The 22,014-nt window shown below is 35.5% G+C and overlaps 1 protein-coding gene across 2 annotated transcripts in view; it reads right to left on the reverse strand.

Annotated features, from left to right (window-relative positions):
* SEC62 (SEC62 homolog, preprotein translocation factor) overlaps positions 1-22,014 on the reverse strand; it is a 28,660-nt gene that overhangs the window by 5,272 nt on the left and 1,374 nt on the right. For both annotated transcript variants that reach the window (XM_061194496.1, XM_061194495.1), the window contains exons 2-6: positions 14,405-14,513; positions 13,268-13,373; positions 7,352-7,556; positions 7,014-7,106; positions 4,127-4,187 (exon numbers count right to left, since the gene is read on the reverse strand). In XM_061194496.1, the coding sequence (XP_061050479.1) occupies positions 4,127-4,187; positions 7,014-7,106; positions 7,352-7,556; positions 13,268-13,373; positions 14,405-14,513 (574 nt within the window). The remainder of the gene's footprint in view (positions 1-4,126; positions 4,188-7,013; positions 7,107-7,351; positions 7,557-13,267; positions 13,374-14,404; positions 14,514-22,014) is intronic.

The raw sequence follows: 22,014 nt of genomic DNA on the forward strand, positions 1-22,014 counted from the left end.
ACCATATTGAAACATATAAAATTGCCATTTTTATAGGTAAAAAATGGTCGATTATCAACCATTTCATAGTTCAACCTAATAGTTTAACTACTATTTTTAAATCAGATTAGGATTTTTCTAGTATAAATTATATATAATTAGAAAAAAGTGTTGTCTAAAAATGTGAGACTGTTAGCTCCTTAAATGATCAACTGCTGCTGCTGTCAACCTTATTTTTGACTATAAGATATCTGTCTATCAAATAGGGAAGCTTAAAGAAACAACAACCAAACAATAGAACCAACCAAAAATGATTCCAAAGATCCCTCCCTGCAGATTGGTTCTGGGGTGAAGCTCTGACATCTACCAAATGAAACGCTCACCAGGAAATTCTGATACAGATCATTTTTGGTAGTTAGGGAAGCTGTATACAAGCATCTCCAGTTTTTTTCTAAGTACAGTGGGACCACATGGAACAATCAAAAGAAAGACCTGGTTTTTAGGTATTTACAGCAAAAGAGATCAGGATTCAAATTCAAATTCTAGCTATTTCATTTATAAGCTAAGGATTGGATTTATTATTTTGAATGGGATCCTATGATCATATTGATCAAACTTGTTTAACTATTTTTTCCTACTTGTTAAATCATTCCCTCCCTCTACTCCTATACCCTCCCCTCCCCCCCACCAAATTTACAGGAATAACACATACCTATGGTAACAAGCAAAAAAAACCCCAAAACAAACAAACAAAAAACCCAAAACAGTAAAGAAAAAACAATAAAAAACCAAAAGGTATAACGTGAAGTCTTCATCCAATTCTTGGTCCATTCCCCAGAGGTTAATTACTATGATTTATTTGTACTCCCAGAGACTGCCTATATACAATTAAAACTAGCTACATAGAATTTTTTTTTTTTTTTACAAAAATGAGCTTATAATACTCTTACTCTTTTACAGTGTTCATTTAATCTATTCTAGATATCTTTCCGTGAGTACTAATAAGAATTAGTCTTATCTAATTCTTTAAAAGCTGCATGATATTCTGGCACGCAGTTGTACTGTAATTTATTTCACCATACTCCTACTGAGGGACTTGATCTGTTTCCAGTTTTATCCTATTATAGACAAGAGGGCAACAAATACCAATGTACATGTACATGTGTGCAATTGTGATTACAGCACAGGATAAATTCTTTGAAGTGTAACTATTAGGTCAAAGGGTAAAGGCATTTAAAACTTGAAAGATGTTTGCAGATGACACGATACTATACGTAGAGAATCCTAAAAATGCCACCAGAAAACTACTAGAGCTAATCAATGAATTCGGTAAAGTTGCAGGATATAAAATTAATGCACAGAAATCTCTTGCATTCTTATACACTAATGATGAAAAATCTGAAAGAGAAATTAAGGAAACACGCCCATTTACCAGTGCAACAAAAAGAATAAAATACCTAGGAATAAACCTACCTAGGGAGACAAAAGACCTGTATGCAGAAAACTGTAAGACACTGATGAAAGAAGTTAAAGATGATACCAACAGATGGAGAGATATACCATGTTCTTGGATTGGAAGAATCAATATTGTGAAAATGACTATACTACCCAAAGCAATCTACAGATTCAATGCAATCCCTATCAAATTACCAATGGCATTTTTTATGGAACTAGAACAAAAAATCTTAAAATTTGTATGGAGACACAAAAGACCCCGAATAGCCAAAGCAGCCTTGAGGGAAAAAAACGGAGCTGGAGGATTCAGACTCCCTGACTTCAGACTATACTACAAAGCTACAGTAATCAACACAATATGGTACTGGCACAAAAACAGAAACATAGATCAATGGAACAAGATAGAAAGCCCAGAGATAAACCCACGCACCTATGGTCAACTAATCTATGACAAAGGAGGCAAGGATATACAATGGAGAAAAGACAGTTTCTTCAATAAGCGGTGCTGGGAAAACTGGACAGCTACATGTAAAAGAATGAAATTAGAACACTCCCTAACACCATACACAAAAATAAACTCAAAATGGATTCGAGACCTAAATGTAAGACTGGACACTATAAAACTCTTAGAGGAAAACATAGGAAGAACACTCTTGGACATAAATCACAGCAAGATCTTTTTTGATCCACCTCCTAGAGGAATGGAAATAAAAGCAAAAATAAACAAATGGGACCTAATGAAACTTCAAAGCTTTTGCACAGCAAAGGAAACCATAAGCAAGATGAAAAGACAACCCTCAGAATGGGAGAAAATATTTGCAAACCAATCAACGGACAAAGGATTAACCTCCAAACTATATAAACAGCTCATGCAGCTCAATATTAAAGAAACAAACAACCCAATCCAAAAATAGGCAGAAGACCTAAATAGACATTTCTCCAAAGAAGACATACAGATGGCCAAGAAGCACATGAAAAGCTGCTCAACATCACTAATTATTAGAGAAATGCAAATCAAAACTACAATGAGGTATCACCTCACACCAGTTAGAATGGGCGTCATCAGAAAATCTACAAACAACAAATGCTGGAGAGGGTGTGGAGAAAAGGGAACCCTCTTGCACTGTTGGTGGGAATGTAAATTGATACAGCCACTATGGAGAACAGTATGGAGGTTCCTTAAAAAACTAAAAATAGAATTACCATATGATCCAGCAATCCCACTACTGGGCATATACCCAGAGAAAACCATAATTCAAAAAGACACATGCACCCCAATGTTCATTGCAGCACTATTTACAATAGCCAGGTCATGGAAGCAACCTAAATGCCCATCGACAGACGAATGGATAAAGAAGTTGTGGTACATATATACAATGGAATATTACTCAGCCATAAAAAGGAACGAAATTGAGTCATTTGTTGAGACGTGGATGGATCTAGAGACTGTCATACAGAGTGAAGTAAGTCAGAAAGGGAAAAACAAATATCGTATATTAACGCATGTATGTGCAACCTAGAAAAATGGTACAGATGAACTGGTTTGCAGGGCAGAAATAGAGACACAGATGTAGAGAACAAACGTATGGATACCAAGGGGGGAAAGCCGTGGGGGGGCGGGGATGGTGGTGTGCTGAATTGGGCGATTGGGATTGACATGTATACACTGATGTGTATAAAATTGATGACTAATAACCTGCTGTATAAAAAATAAATAAAATAAAATTCAAAAATTAAAAAAAGAAAAAAACTTGAAAGATATTTGCTAATGGCCCTCCTAAATATAGTCTGAGGGATATGGATTAGAATAAAGTGTCAATGCATATTTCTGAATAGATACTTTGTGCAACTGTATTAGGAACAGCCATGAGATAAATTCCTAGAAGTAGAATAGTTGAGTCAGTGTGTATACATTTAAAATTTGGAAGATACTGCCAAACTGCCCTCCATAAAAAATAAAACAACGGACATATCATCAATTACTGGAGAGTATTGGTTTTTCTTAAGTGTTGGACCTTCACTAAGAGTAGGTACTATTAAACTTTATAATTCTCTTGATAATCACTGTTACTTTAATTTGTATCTAATATGAGTGTGATTAAGTATCACTCACAATTATTGGTCACTGTATTTCTTTTTTTAAATACATTTATTTATTTATTTATATTTTATTTTTGGCTGCATAGGGTCTTCGTTGCTGCATGCGGGCTTTCTCTGGTCGTGGTGAGCAGGGGTTACTCTTCATTGAGGTGAGTGGGCTTCTCATTGCGGTGGCTTCTCTTGTTGTGGAGCATGGGCTCTAGGCGCGTGGGCTCAGTAGTTGTGGCTCACAGGCTCCAGAGCACAGCCTCAGCAGTTGTGGCGCACAGGCTTAGTTGCTCCGTGGCATGTGGGATCTTCCCGGACCAGGGCTTGAACCCATGTTCCCTGCATTGGCAGGCGGATTCTTAACCACTGCGCCACCAGGGAAGTCCAGTCACTGTATTTCTTTATCTGTGAGTTACCTTTACCATTTTTCTAGCAGGTTGTTAATCTCTTAAAGATGTAGTGCAAATATTCTCCTCAGTTTATCATTTATCTTCTGGCTTTATTTAAAATGTACTTTAAAAAAATAACTATTTTATGTTAAACATTTTCTTTCTGGCTTCTGCATTGTTTATATTCCTTTCTAAATTTCAGAGATTGTACTTACCAAGAATTAATCCCATGACAAATGTTTTAAAGTGAACTGGGTCATAGATCCACACAAATACCTAGAAGAATCAAGAAACCTCAGTGCTTAAAGTTCTAAGATTACATTAGAACAACAGTTACTTCCAACCTCTTAACATATAAGAACTACTTTTAAAGGTAAACAAATTCCAAAGACTGTTCCTTTAGTAGCAGTGTTTCCTTTGGTATCCATTCAGTTAGAAAATTATTTTAAAAACTATAAATTACCTAACGCAGTTAAGTACATTTCTATGTACCTGCATGCTTTTAACAGTTTACTCCTGTGTGCAAACCATTACTTAACCACTACTTATTCAACCTAAAGACCAGCAACTGTACAGCCTTTTTGCCCCTAATGTAATGATGTATACTGGCATGAGTAGAGTAGAACCAACCAGTCTAAGAGCACGGTTATGATAGATTCCAGTCAGGCCCTATTAAAGATCCAGCAGCTCTCAATTCCACCCAACTGATGAGAAGCAAAGAACCATTATTAAAGATCTTGCTCAGTGAACATAAAGATTCTATGACTCCCTGCAATAATTTCATTGCCAGCTCCCCACGGAGGGTCTGTAGCCGCAAAGCTGGGAACCACTGCTTTAAAGCTTACTTTATAAAACAGAAATTTACTTCATTTAGAATAATCAGAACTCTGTTCATCATCCATAAAACTCTTAGTTTTATCTCTTAGTTTCTATAAATAACAGTACTCTTCCATTTCCTGGTTCTATTTTGACTAGCACTCTTGGTTACTGCTTTTTGATTTGCTTCTATTTCTAACATTCCTCTTTTTTAATGCTGCACATTTATCCTGGAAATCGGATCCACAGACATCACTTCTGCCATTTAGCATTCTAAAGAAACAAGTTTTTAAAGACGTTTCCCATCTTTAAAAGTTTCAAAGCCTGCTTCTTTCTGCAGAATAAAATCTTAGCCTTTTTGGGAATGCAAGCACCCATGCTTCTGCTCAGGAAAAAGCTTCCTTTGTCTAACAGACCTATAACTCCTTTGCAGTCTACCTGGCAATCTACCAGTCATCCTTCAAGGCTTAGGTCAAGTGTCCAGAATCTCCAGACCCTCCTTATCCTCTCTTGATTAAATTACCTATCCCTAATTGGTATTCTCCCATCATAATACTCACCATGCTGTAATATAGTACAGGCATGTACTATATTATACTGTACTATATAATATATACAGTGTACCTCAGAGGTATTTCCAGTTCAGCTCCAGATCACCGCAATAATGCATTTTTTTTTGGGTTTCCCAGTGCATGTAAAAGTTATGTTTACATTAGACTATAGTCTATTAAGTGTGCAATAGCATTATGTCTAAGAAAACAATGTACATACCCTAAGTAAAAAATACTTTATTGTTAAAAAATGCTAACCATCACCTGAGCCTTTGGTGAGTCTTAATTTTTTTGCTGGAGGAGGGTTTGAAATATTGTGAAAAATACCAAAACGGGACAGACACAAAGTGATCAAGTGCTGTTGGAAAAACGGAGTTGATAGACTTAATGCAGGGTAAACCTTCAATTTGCTGAAACAAAAAAACAAACAAAAAACTTTATCTCTGAAGCACAATAAAGAGAAGTACAATAAAATGAGGTATGCCCATACCATGTTTAAACGCTTGTATGCCTGCTAGACTATAAGAGCTTCCAAGAAGATAATTTTATCCTATTTATCATGTTATTCCCAACACCTATAAAAACGACTTCGCATATAGCCAATGCTTGATGTTTAACTGAAGGTATTTGCGCTTTCACATTAAGAAAGACCTGTGGTCTTCTATTACATTGGTTCTTAAGCAGGGGTTCACATCAGAATCACCCAGGGATACATTATACAAAACACACACACACATCCATACACACACTTACTATAGATTCCACCCTAGAGATCCTCATGCAAGTATGCCTGGAATGAGCCTAGTGCACATGTTCTGTGAAAAGCCTTCCCAGATTTTCAAGCTCATAGCTCCAGGAACCACTGCTTTCTATTTATACTACTTTTGTATTAGGTATAGCAAGAAATTCACAACTCAATGGCCAGTATATATGTAAATGTTTTTGTATTGGTTAAATGATTAAATTAAGTGGTCTTCACGGATGGCTACAACCATACAAATAAGCCACTAAATAAATAAAAATGATCTCCTTGAGTAAAGCATCAAGTAATGTTGAAAATTTTAGACCCTTATAGTCGTGTGTCTAACTATAAGAGGCAGAAACCTGTAGGTGTCCCTCCTTAACCATTGTACTTTTTTTCCTTTGATTCTAATGGAAATCTTATATTTTACTGGGCAAATGACCATCCAGTATAAAAAGCATATTTCTAAGGCTTTACTGCAGGTAGGCATGACCATATGAGTAGGTTCTGCCCAATGGAATCCATGAAGAAATAAAATCGCCAGCTTCCTGGAAAGTATCCTTAAAAAGGAAGCATGTCTCTAATTCTCCTTCCCTCCTCTGGATGCAGATATAAGGCTGGCAGTCATTTTGCACCATGAGGTAATCTTTACTAACTGCCTCACACAGGCGGAAAAGTTCAGATCCACCATGGAGCTGCCGTATCTGCTTATCCTCCGATTTCATTAATGAGAGAGAAACAAGTATCTGTTTTGTTTTAAGCCACTGTTATTTCATGTTTCCTATCTATCATAGACAGCTGAACCCGATTCGGATTGATTTAAAAAATTTTTTATAAATCTAAATTCAGAGACATTCACTTTTAAAAAGTAGATTTTGTATCTACATGGTTAAATTTATCTAAATTACTTCTTTTCTTAGTGAAGGCATCAAAAATAATTCTAAAAACTCCTATGGAAAATTGGGTTTCTACTTATAAGCTAGATACTCTCACCTCATTTCCATCCAGAAAAACTTGATCATCATGCGGCTCAAGCTTGAATTTTTTCTTAGTTTCCTTCTTTTTGGGAGTTCCAGGAGTTTCCTCCTATTAAAAAACAAGTTGAACAGAAGAAAACGCATTTGCAAACAAGCAAAAAGCAATGTAACATCCGTATCGTCAGAGTTTCACTATATGAGACACAGAAATCAAAATTCTCAACCACGGTATTTGTAAGAACCCTAATGCGGTTTAAGTGGTTGTTGAGCAATATTTTAAAGTGCTGATACACCAGTAGTGCTAACGTGCAAGTAATAATTTTTTGATTTTTACTTAATTTTAGTTGAAATCACCTTTTTGGATTCTTCCTTTTCACCATCTTTCTTTTTTTCTTTTTCCTTTTTTGTCTTTTCATCCTTTAGATTTTCTTTCTTGCTCTTTTTATCTTCTTCTTTTCCACTTTCAGCTTTTCCTTTCTCTTTTTCTTTTTTTATGTCTTTCTCATACTTCATTTTCATTACTTTTAGTGCCCGATGAAAAAATTGTTTCTTTAAAAGCCTTTGGAAACAAAGATATGACATTACATTCCCTATAAATTATATAGATACAGACTAAAAAGCAAAAATATCAAGACCTGAATAAAATGAGCAAAGGAAGACATACACTGGCAACTCACAAGAGAAATTACAACTAGTAAGCCCACTGAAGAACAATCAAAAATGTCTAACTGAAAACCTGTGCAGCCAATTTGATTATATGAAAGTTGTCAACCTAATTTTCAGTTTTTAACTGTATAATTTAATGAGATTATAGGTTTGGAATTATCCTTAAGTTTTTCTCTAGGTTCATTAGGAGTAATCAAGACTCTGCTTTATTTAAAGTTAAGTCTCAAATTCAAGAGCAGACATAAGTGGTATATAAATATATGGGGAAAATAAATATAACAGTTTAAGAAATGTTAGCAGATTAAAAATGTGCCCATGATCTGACTGATCCAAATCGTGTCTTCAGCTGTCCTTCTTGATGTATTTTTCTTCTCTCCATGTACTTCACTATTCAGCCTGTCACTATAATGAAATATCTCCAATTAACTAATGAATAATTAAATACGCGAAGATGAGATTTCTGGACTCTGAAAACAACTCTTCACAGTATCAAGTTGAAAACTGTACAATATATGTAGCAAAACAACACCATGTGTTCCTTGCTTCACTAATTTCTCTCAATAAACTGATCTTTCTTATATTTAGCAGGGGTTTTTTTGGTTTTAATATTCCTACTTCAGGGCATTTCCACTGGCTATTCCCTTTACCTAGAATGCTCCTCCCCCAAATAAGCATGTCCTTTTGGTCTACTTCCTCACTTCTTTCAAGTCTTCCCTCAAATGTTACCCTCTCTACTAAGCCTACCCTGTTTAAAATTATAAATCTATCACCCATCCTTCCTCCTGTTTCCTGTTATCCTATCCACAGCATTTATTCTTTTAGTTTCATATACAATTTATAACATGCTTGTTTGCCTCCTTCACTAGACTGTAAACTTCTTAAGAGTAATATCCTTGCTTTATTCACTTCTTTATCTGATGAATTTAGAAGCTCAGCTGACCCCAAATTAAGTCAACCTTGGCTGACTCAATCTTTTCTAATCCTACTCAAGAAACTGGTTTACCCTTACCTTTGTCATCTAAAAGCCATCTTTTCAAATCTTATGTTGCAGTTTCAGAGTTCCTGATTTCTTTATTCCTGCCTTGATAAAGTACAACTACCAAAACACAACTAGAAGCTAGGTCTCACTGCCACCATCTGTGCCTGTTAATGTTAACTATCCACCTTTCTATTCAATACCTTCACTGGTGCCTACTCCAGCACATCATACCACTTGCTAACTAGATGCCTCCTTCTTGCCTGAAGACCACTTATTTCTGATCATTATCTTGTGCCCACCTGTGTTTTGACCTGCTTGGCTGGGCTTCCTTCTGCTGCTCAATTAGGTCCACCCTATGAACATCTCCACAAAGCTAACTTCTAGGTCTCCTCATTTGGACTTTTACTTGTTCAGAAGATCTATACAGCATATATAATTATGCCACTGTCTGAAACGCCCCCAAAGAATCCATCATTAATATCTGCTACACATACACATATATATGTAAACAAGCAAAAATCTGAAATGAGACCCTTAATAATTAACTACTTATAAGTAGAAAGTGAGACTTAAAGAGTAGTGGTGGGTATTTGAATATGAAGGGGGATCTTTAATTTTTACTCTACTTCAGAACTTCTTACAAAAATTTATAATGAAAATATTCTAATCTCTTTATTTTTGCACTTAGATGATTTCCAGATTTTCTATCAGGATCATTCATTACAACTTCACACATTACTGACCGCAGATGTATTAACACCACAGGCGTTAGTTTCTGCAAAACCCCCCACCCCAGTCAATAATGTGTTAATATGAAAACAAAAATACATCTTATTCACTGTACGTTAATTGAAAACCAGCATTTCATACTACAGTTCACATTATAGCTCTCCATATATTAAGAGTACATGTGCACACACACAGATACTTGAGTATATAGTCTCAAATGGTAATATAATTATCCATGAGGCAACATTACTAGTAATTTGGATTTTCTTCTGTATCATTTTCAAAATTTTCTCAAATTTACTTTAGTGAAAAAAAATGTTCTTAATAAAGAAATAAACAATTAAAAAAAATAAACCACAGAACTTTAGGAGAAAAAAAAAATCCTTCCCTTGACCAGCAGATACAGAAGAGCACAGAATCAGCAGGAACACCTGCTTCTGTTACTCCTCCTGTACAGCTGCCCCAACCCCTTGAGAGAAAAGAAGACTATTAACCAATCAAATTGGTCTTGAGAAGTTCACATTCAGGTAGATGGGTTCAAATATCACCTCTACCACTTAACGAGCTATGTAGTGTTGGGTAAGTTACTTAATTTTAGTGTATTTCTAAAATGGGGTATAAATGAGAAGCATGTAGATTGTTCAGTGTGGTGCCTGGCATGCATGTTCTCAATGTTAGCCATTACTACTGCTGTAGCAAAATCCTGAATTTCATTTAATATTGATAGTTATGGAAAACACAAACACATTTGGTTTTATAAATAGTTACATTATACCCTTATTCCATTCATTAATAAGTAGAATCATTCACTTATTCCTTGACAGTTCCTTAGAGAATGTCTACTTCAATTCACTCTATGCCTCAAAAAATGAGATGACATTTACTATTGTAATAAAATCAGTGCCTCCATTTATTTAGCTTTAAACACACTGTACAGTACAGATCATCTACATAAACTCTGACATTTTCACAGACTACTCATACTTTCCTATCTCAGTATGTTCTGTGCCCTCTGCCAGGATCAAATGTCCACTCTCCTATTGTTTGCTGGGTAATCACCTATTTCTGTTTCAAAATTTGATTAAAACATTTTCCCTGAGAGGCCATTCTTGAAGTTTCCCCATTTCTGTCTTTCTTACAGAACATACTGTATTGTAATTAGTCACAAATCTTCTCTAACAGATGATAATATGTGCTTTGGAGGCAGGAACCAAGTCACAGTTATCTCTGTATTCCTGAGGCCTGGCCTATAATAGATATTTGATAAGTATTTCTAGAATAAATGAATGGATTAAAAGCAGCTTGTAAAAAGTTATTAAACTGCTTATTATTTTTCTTCACCTCTTAATTTTTTTTACCAGGTTTAATAAATGTTTATTAAATGCCAGACATATGTTTAGGACTTTCACTTATCTGACAATGGTGAATGCCCACATTGTGCTAATTGCTGTGGAGTTACAATAAAGTATAAAACAGTCCTCCAATTGCCTTCAGATTTAGCGGGCAAGAAATTTAGAAAAACTAACACACATGCAACAGTTCTATTTAAATAGTTAAGGACTAAACTGTATGCTATTACCTTTATAAATTCTGTAGAACATTAGATTAATGTGGGCTAGAGGATCTGGGGAATACTAAATGGTAGAGATGGAATTTGAGAGATATTTATATTGAGAGGCAGGCAGGATAGAGCAAGAACTGTTTGCGGAAAGTGGCAGGTTATTATCAAAGAAAGACCAGAAGAGAGAATGAGTATGGTATATGAATGAGAGTGAGAAGGACACTTCTGGACTGGGGGGTTGGAGATGCAAAGTCACTAGGAGGGTTAGGATGATGCTAGATAAAAGGTTGAAGAGTCTGTACTTGAAATAGGCCATAAAGAGGCACATCCTACAGTTTGCTGTTTTCTTTTGTTTTTCCTTAGACTCCCTCAAGACCACTTCAGAAAATGAGACAGGACAAGTGTCCCTTTGTGGTTTTGCCTGTAGTCAGGCAGGACCCCATGAGGGCTGGCCATCATGAGGTCACCATGGTTATTATTAGAAGTGGCTTTGAAAACTTTAGGTAGTTATGCTTCTCTATCTTAGTGCAAAAAGGACACAAAAAGCTTGATATGAATGGGAATAACATATACAACAGAAAGTGAGTGTATTGCTAGGACAATCCCTGTACTCAGGTTTTTTTGGCTTTTCATATAACGAAGTATCAAGTCTCCTAAAAGGCCAAGTGAAGTGTATTAATACTGGCTGCTCTCCTCAGAGATTTGGGCTCAGATTTAATATTCAAATAGTATTGACAGGTTAATCCTTCATCTTAATTTTTGCTTCATTAAATGCATCATCATTTTGGAGGAGATAGTATAGTGCAGTGGTTAAGAGCATGGACTATGAAGTCAGATTGTTGGATTTAGAATTCTGGCTCAGCCACTTACTAGCTGTGTGACCTTGGGTAAGTGATTTAACTTCTCTGTTTCTGCATTTACAGCATCTTTTAATTTTTACACTATATATATAAAAAATAAAGTCTGTTTTGAGGCAGGCAGGGAAATTTGCACTTTGGAGTTCTAATACACAGACGGCTGTAAAGGAAAATACCGACTACACCACTGTTAGCTAATCCCTGCCCCGACAATGAAATTTCCATTGTTTCTGAAAGGTCCATTAGTGACTCTAGTTTATGGCAGCTAAGAATTTTTTTTTTTTGGCTGTGCAGTGTGGCTTGTGGGATCTTAGTTCCCCGACCAGGGATCAAACCTGGGCCCGTGGCAGTGCAAGCGCGGAGTCTTAACCACTGGACTGCCAGGCAAGTCCCTGGCAGCTAAGAATTTTAAGAAATAGTTAATAATTCTTCAACTTTACAGCTTTAGAAACCAGGTTGTAAAATAGTGGTTTTTAAGAGGGGTCTCATGTGGCTGATACTTTAAATGCCATTAAGCAATATATTAGTAAATGCTATGTGCATCTCCCTGCTAAGCATATAAAATAATCTAAAATGTCAAATTCCCACCAATTATAAAATTTAGTGTCACAAAAACAAAATTTGATTTACTAACATCTTAATATGTTTAAGTAGTAAATAAACCAAGGGAAAAATAGGAAAAAAAAAAAAAAACAAAAAAAACCCAGCATACTTCTTTCCAAGAGAAAAGTGATTTTCTTTTTGGCTGCGCCGTGCAGCATGTGGAATCTTAGTTCCCTGACCAGGGATCGAACCTGTGCTCCTTGCAGTGGAAGCGAGGAGTCCTAACCACTGGACCACTAGGGAATTCCCCAGAAAAGTGATTTTTTTTTTTTTTTTTGTACACCATTCACCATGAAAAGTTTTTCCCAAAGGAGAAGTACTTATTATAAAAAATATGGATATGTTACTGAACTGTCTATACTTCATCTTGGAATGAAGAAAAGACAGATGTTTCAGCTGCCTTGATTTCACAAGGAATGTATTAGCAATCACAAACAAAATAGGGAAGGGTACCTGGCTAATGGCTCAGTAGGCACTGAAAAAACAAAACAAAACAGGGACAACAGGTCTATTAGGAATCCCTGACAAAGTTTTGGAAAAGATTCCCCAACTTTTGCTCTAGAAAAGAAAGAACTTCTTTGTTCACGACAGGCACTGGTATATGATTTTTATTGCTGATCCTTCAGTTCAGTCAGCCTGGCAAATGTACAAATGTAACAGAACACAAATAAAAGTTATAAAAATATGATAGCCTAACACCAAATAAATGCATTTCCAGAGGTACTGAAGAAATCCAGATTACATGTAAAAGCTATACTTGAGCTATGCTGTAACAGCACTATACTTAATGATGAAATAGAGAAGGAGCTTCAGGACCATGGAGAATATTTTTAAATTACTATTTATATTATCCTTCACTAAGAAATAAAAACTACCTGTTGCAGTAGTCAACCACAGACTCCCTCGTTGTAAATAAAGCTTCCTCTCCTTTCTTGGCCTTCGCCCACTTTGAATCCAAAAGGCAATCCACTGCTTTTGAAGCTAAAGAAGAAATTTATTATTTTAAATTTAGTATACAGCAGAATTTGTGTCTATATAAACAATATTCTATAAGGCAAATTTCAACATTCTGGCATCCAAAAATAAAACCAAGTTCAACAGAAAATTTAAGTCTGACATAATCATGACAAATAGTTCCTCAAAACCTCAATTTGTGAAACATACTGATTAAGCATCTTTCTTAAAGTAATGCTGTGAAATAAATGACATTCAAAAATATTAACTAAAGCAAGATAAATTAATGAGAAAATGTTCTTTAAAAAATTCAAAATAAATGTAAATAACACTTTTTATCAAATAATCATAATATAGGATAAACAAACCAAAAATCTTCCTCTACCACAGTAACAGAAATTCTGTCACCAAGCTTTATTGTAACCCACCGAGGAATAAGCTCTGTGAAACGAGCTACTGTCACTGGAAGAAGCTAAATATATGAGATGTGAAAAAAACAGCATGTCTATTTTTATAAACTTTTAAGGACTATCAAAGTCATTAATCATAACACTGAAGAGAAGATAAATAAATTTCTTCCCAATAATGGTAATTCAACCTTAATTGATCAGACAGGCAAACTCAACAACTATTGATTTATAAGCTATGGGGCAATATTACAGATAATATTAGCTTATTATGAAGTTGTTTAGATTATGTGAAGAATAAACACTCCTAAGTTGGTTCTGACACACTTGTTTCACACTGAATTCTATGCCAGAGTTTTACAAAAAGAGTATCGTTAAGTACATGTACTATCTGAATAAAAGTTAGTGTTAGTACTGAAAATAAATCCTATTTTAAAAATTTCCAAGAAACGTTATTAAAAAGCACTTTCTTTTATTTTTATTGACATTTTCAATCATAAAAGGAAAGAACAGGATAATCAATTGTCATATGCTCATCACCTAGCTTCACCAATCATGCTTGGAGAGCATTTTAAAAATATCTACCTATCCCCAAATTAGGTATCTTCATAAGATATGTACACAAATATAATTTTATTGATGTAATCCTACCAATAAAATAATCAACCCGGTGACCCATCATATTGGTGGACTTTGTTGGACAGTTGAATCGAAGAAACTTGGCTACAGCCTTCTCTTCTTTAGATGGTTCACCAACTTCCTGCAAAGTAAGAATATTAATTTAACGTAATCATTTACTTGTGACATTGATACACTGAAGAATAATTTACAGATCTCTTCTGAAAATCTTTTTAAGTTTACTACAGGCCTTTCTTTCAAGCTTTTTCTGGAGCAGACCTGGTAATGTATACAGAAGACAGAATGGAGATTTTTAAAATCACGTTTTTCAAATACAAGTTGATAGGGCCCAAACCTGTCTGCCTCTTGGCCTCAGCTACAAGGCATTTATTTTGAGTTGTTTTTCCAGCATGGTAATCATTTTGTACCAGTTCACCTTCACTCTTGCCTGGTCTCTTTTTAAAAGCCGTAAGGCAATAATTCAAAACTTTAAGAGGTTGTCAATAGTGAGTGCCCAAATGTCAAAGTAAGTAGAAACAGGTGCCATAAATAAATGTTAAATAACAGCCAAAGCCATGTACCTTGAACAATGGACAAGAGATTGCAGGAGGAGTTCTCAAATTAACCAAAGACAGCTGTCCCAGTGTGGTCCCAGATACAAACTACTATCAGAGATGCTGAAGATTTGTATTCCCTTCCCTTTCCCCTGTGGTTACAGATTCTAGATACTGTCAGGGAATCTTTTCTCACCTTGCCTTTCTTCTTTTCTTTCTGAACGGGGTAAAGCAAAAATAAAAATGCAATAGACAAATAAATTACAATCTCATTTAAGAACTGATTAATGGAAGGGCACAAAGAGTTTTGGAAAGGCTGCTTTAATCCTTCCCTGTTTTCTTTTTTCCATTCCCTCCTCCAAACTTTCTACCACCTTCATTGTTTATCATTCCCCATCTTGCTTTTATTTCCTTACATTCTGAACTTATGTTCCTGTATACTTATTCTCCCCACTCATATACTGAAGAAAATGAGGTCAGTCTATGTTTGCATATATCTTTTATATATATATTTTTAGTTGTCTTATTGCTGTAAGCTATCGTAATAAAAGTACTGTCTTTAATTACACGTTTAAGCACAGTACATAGAGCACTCAAGCAATATTTCTAGCAATATACAATTTAAATGTGAATGATTTCAGGAAGGTCTATTTCTTAAGATGAATAAAGTGCCAAATAATAGTAAAGAATTATCTGCCAAGAATCTAGTCTGCTGAGAAAAATTAATGCTGAAGACAGTTATGTTTTAGGCAAGACATTCTAATAACACAAAACAGGAAAAATAAACTCTCTAAATCATCTATCTTTACGTCAGTTTTCCCACAAATTTCAAGTTAGTTTGCATTCAGTTATGTTTTTTGAAAATAAGGAACAACTAACAAATCAAAGTTTCAGCTTTAATTTTATCCTGAAGAGGAGTAATTTGTGAGATGAAGCGAAAATCTGTGTCGTGGTTGCTGGGTCACCTGGCAGCTACTTCTCGTATTTCCTTCTTTGCACTTCCCAACTTCTCTACTTCCAACAGCCAATTAACAATGCATGATTCTTATACTCTCGTACTACCCCATTTGTGGGTTACTATTTGTGACAATAAAAATTAAAAGCCTGCACAACATTGTATATCAACTATACTCTAATATACAATAAAAATTTTAAAAAAGAAAAAAAAAAAGCCCAAACCATTCAATCCAAATGAAGACTATAGTAAAAACCAAATATTTATGTGAATAAAAGAGCTTTAGTTTTATATATAAAAACACATATCACAGGACTTCCCTGGTGGCACAGTGGTGGGAAGTCCGCCTGCCGGTGCAGGGGACACGGGTTCGGGCCCTGGCCCGGGAGGATCCCACGTGCCGCGGAGCGGCTAGGCCCGTGTGCCACAAGTGCTGAGCCTGCGCTCTGGAGCCCGTGGGCCACAGCTGCTGAGCCCGCGTGCTGCAACTGCTGAGGTCTGCGCGCCTGGAGCCTGTGCTCCGCGGCAGGAGAGGCCACAGCAATGGGAGGCCCACGCACCGCGGCGGGGAGTGGCCCCCGCTCGCCGCGGCTGGAGAGAGCCCGCGCACAGCAAAGGACCCAACGCAGCCAAAAAAAAAAAAAAAAAATCAATCAATAAAAAAAAAAAAAAAACAAAACACATATCACAAAAAAATAGAATCTTAAAAAACTGTAAATTCAAAATTTAGCACTCCAAGTTCAGTAACATCTACAATGTTCATAATTATTTAATCTGGGTCCTAGTCACAAAATATAGTTTCTGACAAACTAAAAAGTAAAAATTCTATATTTCCGTTTTTGAAATCACACTAAAATTATTAACATATATGTTAGTATATGTTAAACGATAGCATTTAATTATGTCTGTGTAACGCACTGCATTTCTAGGAGCCTTATCTATTAGTAAATAATATCCTATATATTCACGTACAGCCAAAAAAGTAATACTATATAAATAGTTGGAAATAATGAGATACTATAATTGGCTTTATAGAAACCAATTCTATTTTATAATCACACCCATATATGTTCAATTTTTCCCTCAGTTGATACAACTGTTGCCAATTTAAAGATTTATCCAATTAACTGATAACTTGTTACTGGGATATGCTTGATTAAAAATGGTATGTGGGGGAGACGTCTCAATAAACATAAATTATTCAAATACATACTTACTGAGTGTTTACCCTATAATAACTTTGGGTGCTACCTTTAATACCAAAAATTTGTTAAGGCATGATACCTACACTTTGTTACAACCTTCCAAAACAACAACTGTTATTTTCCAAAATGAGTGGTAGAAAAAATATTTTAGGAGTACAAAAGGAGTGAGATTATCAATGTGGATGAGAACAGCTATGAAAGACCTCTTGGAAGAGGGACCTGGATTTTGAAAGATGAACAAATTTGGGATAAGCTGAATGAATAGCATAAAAATACTGTGGCTAAAAGAGCATAAAATTTGGCTCTAGTAGAGACAAGTTAGGAAGAATTGTGAGGTTAAGTATGTATAATAGGGCTAAACAGTATTCAAGGCAGTCTAAGAAATTTCAAATTTACTCCTTAAGTCACAGAAACTAGTTTTTGAATAGAAGGAGGACATAATGAGAAAAAAAAATGACTTAGACACTATTTTGGAGCCTGTATGTAGAATGAACTGGGGGAAAAAAGCACAAGGAAGGGAAACTACTTAGTATTCAAGTAAGATGTGATGTGATACTAGACTAGGAATGGGAAGGATTTTGACATTTGAAACATTTCAAATGTAGAACAGATAGGACTCAATGATAAAAGATGAATGAAATGGCTTAGTAAAAGATGTTAGATTTCTAATTTGATCAACTGAAAGGACAGTTTTTCAATTAACAGAAGTTTGGGAGGAAGGTGATTCTGGGGGAAAAACAATCACATCAACTTTAGGCATGACAAGTCTACACTCATACTAACACTCAAACCATTTACTGAACACAGGCATACAGGTACTAATCTACTGATTGTTGATAAGAGGCATCAGACGTAAAATCTATTAGAATACCCAAGAAACTGAAAAGTCAGTTCTATTACGATATAATAGGGAATCTGATAATACATGAATCCACATTTTAAAACCTCATTTTAACAATTAACTTCAAGTTCACCAAACTCTTTTCCACAACTGCAAAAACAGACTTGAGTATTCTATTTGCATTCCCTTCCCCTCCTTGGTAAAGGCACTACAAAGCAAGAATGAAGAGAACAGACCCACAAAACATGGACTTGGATAATCTCTCCCAACCAGACACAGAGTTACTTATTCATTGATACTTTCTTAAAGTATCAGTTAACTTCCCTTAAACATCTGACTAGAAAAGTAGTGAATTCTATCAACATATTGGTACAACAGAACTGATTCCTTCCTTGCTCCTCCTTCAAGTTCAAATCCTTAAAAAGTTTCTATTATCCTCTGTGAAATATTATGAAATATTCATTATACCACATATAAGTTATACATACTGTAGACTGCCTCTAACAGTACAGGATTTGTGCCATCTGCTGAGGCTTTAAAGCCAGAAAGAAAGATTGCTACAGAAGAGCACCAAGAGAATATGACCTGGGGAAGCTAGTAATATAGAAGAGCCTGCCAAGGAATCTTCATTCTCACTGCTCCCCTGCTGCAGGCTAAAACAGTCTTATCCTCTTCCTGTTTATACATTAGACTATAGTACCTCCCCTCTTTGTTCCCTTTTGATGTGAAGAAATCTTCAGAATATTTTCCTAACTTTTCTAGAAACCTTCTGACAAAAAGTGAAGGCCTTTTGCGAATAGCATCACCCACTAATAAAGAGAAACCAGCTCATCAAGTCTTGAATGAAGAGAACTTTGTAGCTCAATGAATGAGCTCAAATGTCTTAGAATGAGGAAGCAAAGAACCAGTACGTTTTGAGGCTGGACTGCCAACCCAAACATCAAGATGCCGGGTGTTGCAACTCTTAATCCAAAATTACAAAAATTGAAAGTTTGGGTAGAACATTCTTTTTAAATTATTTAACAAATACTATTTTTATTTTAGAATACTTCAACACTCAAATACTACAATGAAACTGGGGTTACCATTTCTAACTATATATTATTTTTGGTACTTAAGATAATCTTTTTGAGAAAAAAAATATTAGATCAAGAGTCAGTAAGCCACGGACTTCAACCTTACAGAATTTTTGACTTAGAATTTTTTTTCCCCATCCTCCCACCCCCAAAACGACTAGAATTTTTAAAAATTGCTATATTCAATAGAAATAAGCTTAGGTAATAAATAAGCTTGTTGAATGAATTGAGCAAAAGAAAAAGATTAGTTCACCAACTGTCAATTTGTATCTTTATACAAACAGTATAAAATATTTGTGAAAATGCAAATAGGTTAACAGGTTAAAATCTGAAAGGTGGAGAAGATCTTAGATAAATCATTTGCTTAAAGTCACACAGTATGTTACTAATAGAGCTTTACAAGAGTCTCTGTATCTTGACTTGGGCAGTGCCCTTCTAAAATCCCCCACCCCCTGCCATTGTAAGCCCTTCATTAAACCTCTGGGGGGAGTTTTCACTTAGGACTGGCTTCCTGGGTTCCACCTCTTTTCTTCAGAAAGTCCCAGAGTCAGAGCGCATAATCCTAATCTTTCCCTTTTCTGAAATTAAGCATATTGGTTCGTAATATGTCAGGGTTTTACTGACAGGGAGACAGATGGGTGCAACAAAGTTAATTGAGATGCAGGTATTATAAAATTTCTAGGAATGAATAAGCCATTTCAATGTCCCAAAACTCAACTAGATACCTTACACATAAGCAGAATACTAAATGGGATGAGTCTCTTTAGCAGGGACAAGTCTCGTTAAGTCTTTGTTGTACAATTTAATATAAAGATTGCAAGATTAAAGTATGTCAAAACAATTTATTTTTTATTTTATCAATGGTGCGATGGAATGAACATTCAACTGGAATTAGAAGACTTGGTCTAAATCTGGTTTTACTATCTTGATGAGTGACCCTGGGTCAAGCCACATAACCTCACTGAACCTCAGTGTATCTGTAAAATGATGTTAATGGTTTAGATCAATATGTTTTATACCTAGTAATACTTTTAGATCTAGGTCCTAAAAGTAGCTTAAGGATGAGGAATAATGGTAGTGAAGTAGTGGGGTACTGAGGTGATAGGGCTTTGGGCCCACCCCTCTGCTTTTACATAAGAGCTGCATTTGTGCAAAAGGATTCCAAAAACCCCTACTATTTGAAAATCGTTTTCAACTCTAAAATTTTATGGTACTAGGATTCTCAATTAACCCTTCTAGTAAGCAGTACTCTGTTAACCTATAAGCACTGATTTTAATGTTCTTAAAAACTTACATAATTGCATAATTTTACATAATTTTCTAAGTTTCTTAGAAAACTTACAATTATTTACTTTCAAATGTTTTATTAATTTGAATTGAGATCACTCTCACTTGAGAATCTCAATCATGAAAACTTTGCAATATAACGTCAGTGAACACGTAGCTCACTTTTGGTTTTCAGTGACCAGTAAAGTGAATCCAAGAAGGAAATGTGACAAAATAGTCTTCTTGCTTCCAACTTTGATGGAATACCAGAATCTAAAATTAGGCTACATTAGAAAAAGCATACAGGGCTTCCCTGGTGGCGCAATGGTTGAGAATCCGCCTGCCGATGCAGGGGACATGGGTTCGAGCCCTGGTCCGGGAAGATCCCACATGCCGCAGAGCAACTAAGCCCGCGTGCCACAACTACTGAGCCTGTGAGCCACAACTACTGAAGCCTGCACACCTAGAGCCCATGCTCCGCAACGAGAAGCCACCACAATGAGAAGCCCGCGCACCACAATGAAGAGTAGCCCCCGCTCACCGCTAGAGAAAGCCCGCGCGCAGCAACGAAGACCCAACGCAGCCAAAAATAAATAAATTTAAAAAAAAAGAAAAGAAAAAGCATACAAATTAACTACTTTTTAAAACCCTGAACTTGTCTGTATCAATCATTTCCCCCAATATACAAATTACAATTCAAGGTCAGTAAATCTACTAAACATAAAAATCTTTTCTAAACATGAAACATCAAGTAGCAACAGGGAACTGAGTTAATATTACAGATCTTTTTGCCCAGAGTCTCACAATAGAATTTTTTCTGTAACTTCAACTCTGAACTTGGTCATTACGTTTGATCTTTTTGTCTAAAGTAATGCCAATATTATAGAGTTTCTGATTCTCTGGAGGGAAAAAAACCAAGGAGTTTTATAAGATACTGTACACTTTTATTAATTTGTTGACACTGCACAGTAGTACTCCAGGTAGCACTCCCAAGATCTCCACAACATTTTACATAGCACAGCTATGTAGAGAACTTACATAGCACAGCTATGTAGAGGTGAAAAATGTTATTTATTTTCACTTAGCAGTACACCAACTTGATTTTTAACAATCAGATCCTCACACACTTATCTAATCCCCAACTAAACAACAGTAAGTAAATAGCCATTCTTTATGGAACTCACAACTCAAAGGTTTATTTACTGAATAGATAACTGTTAATCTTTCTTCAGCATATCAGAGTGCTTAACAAAAACCAAAACAAATTATCCTAAAGCCTTCATCCTTGGCGAAGGGGAAAAAGGAGTTATGTGCTAAGCACTCTTTTAATAGCTTTTATAACCTTTAATAACAAGTCACCCACGCACCTATTTTTTCCACAACAACCCAATGAGGATATTTAAGGTAAATATTCCTTCTTATGGATTTGGAAATAGAGGAAAAAAATTAAGTAACTTGACCAAAGTTACACGGCCAATAGTTATTGACACTGGGGTACAAACAGGTACAAGTTTTAGCTCCCAGTCACTACCACTACTATACAGGTTTTTAAATCTATCTTTCTGCTTATATGAGATCACAATTGAAATAGAGCAGCTATTCAAAGTGAATTAGGATCACCTTTACAACAATATTAAAGAACAGTTGAAACTGTAAAAACAATGTTTATTTAAGGCCATAAAATGTACCATGTGTGTAAATATAAGTCCAGTAAGTCCTAATTTGACAACTTCAATACAAATTTTA

This window comes from Eubalaena glacialis, chromosome 6 (genome assembly GCF_028564815.1).
Source record: "Eubalaena glacialis isolate mEubGla1 chromosome 6, mEubGla1.1.hap2.+ XY, whole genome shotgun sequence".
Lineage (NCBI taxonomy): Eukaryota > Metazoa > Chordata > Mammalia > Artiodactyla > Balaenidae > Eubalaena > Eubalaena glacialis.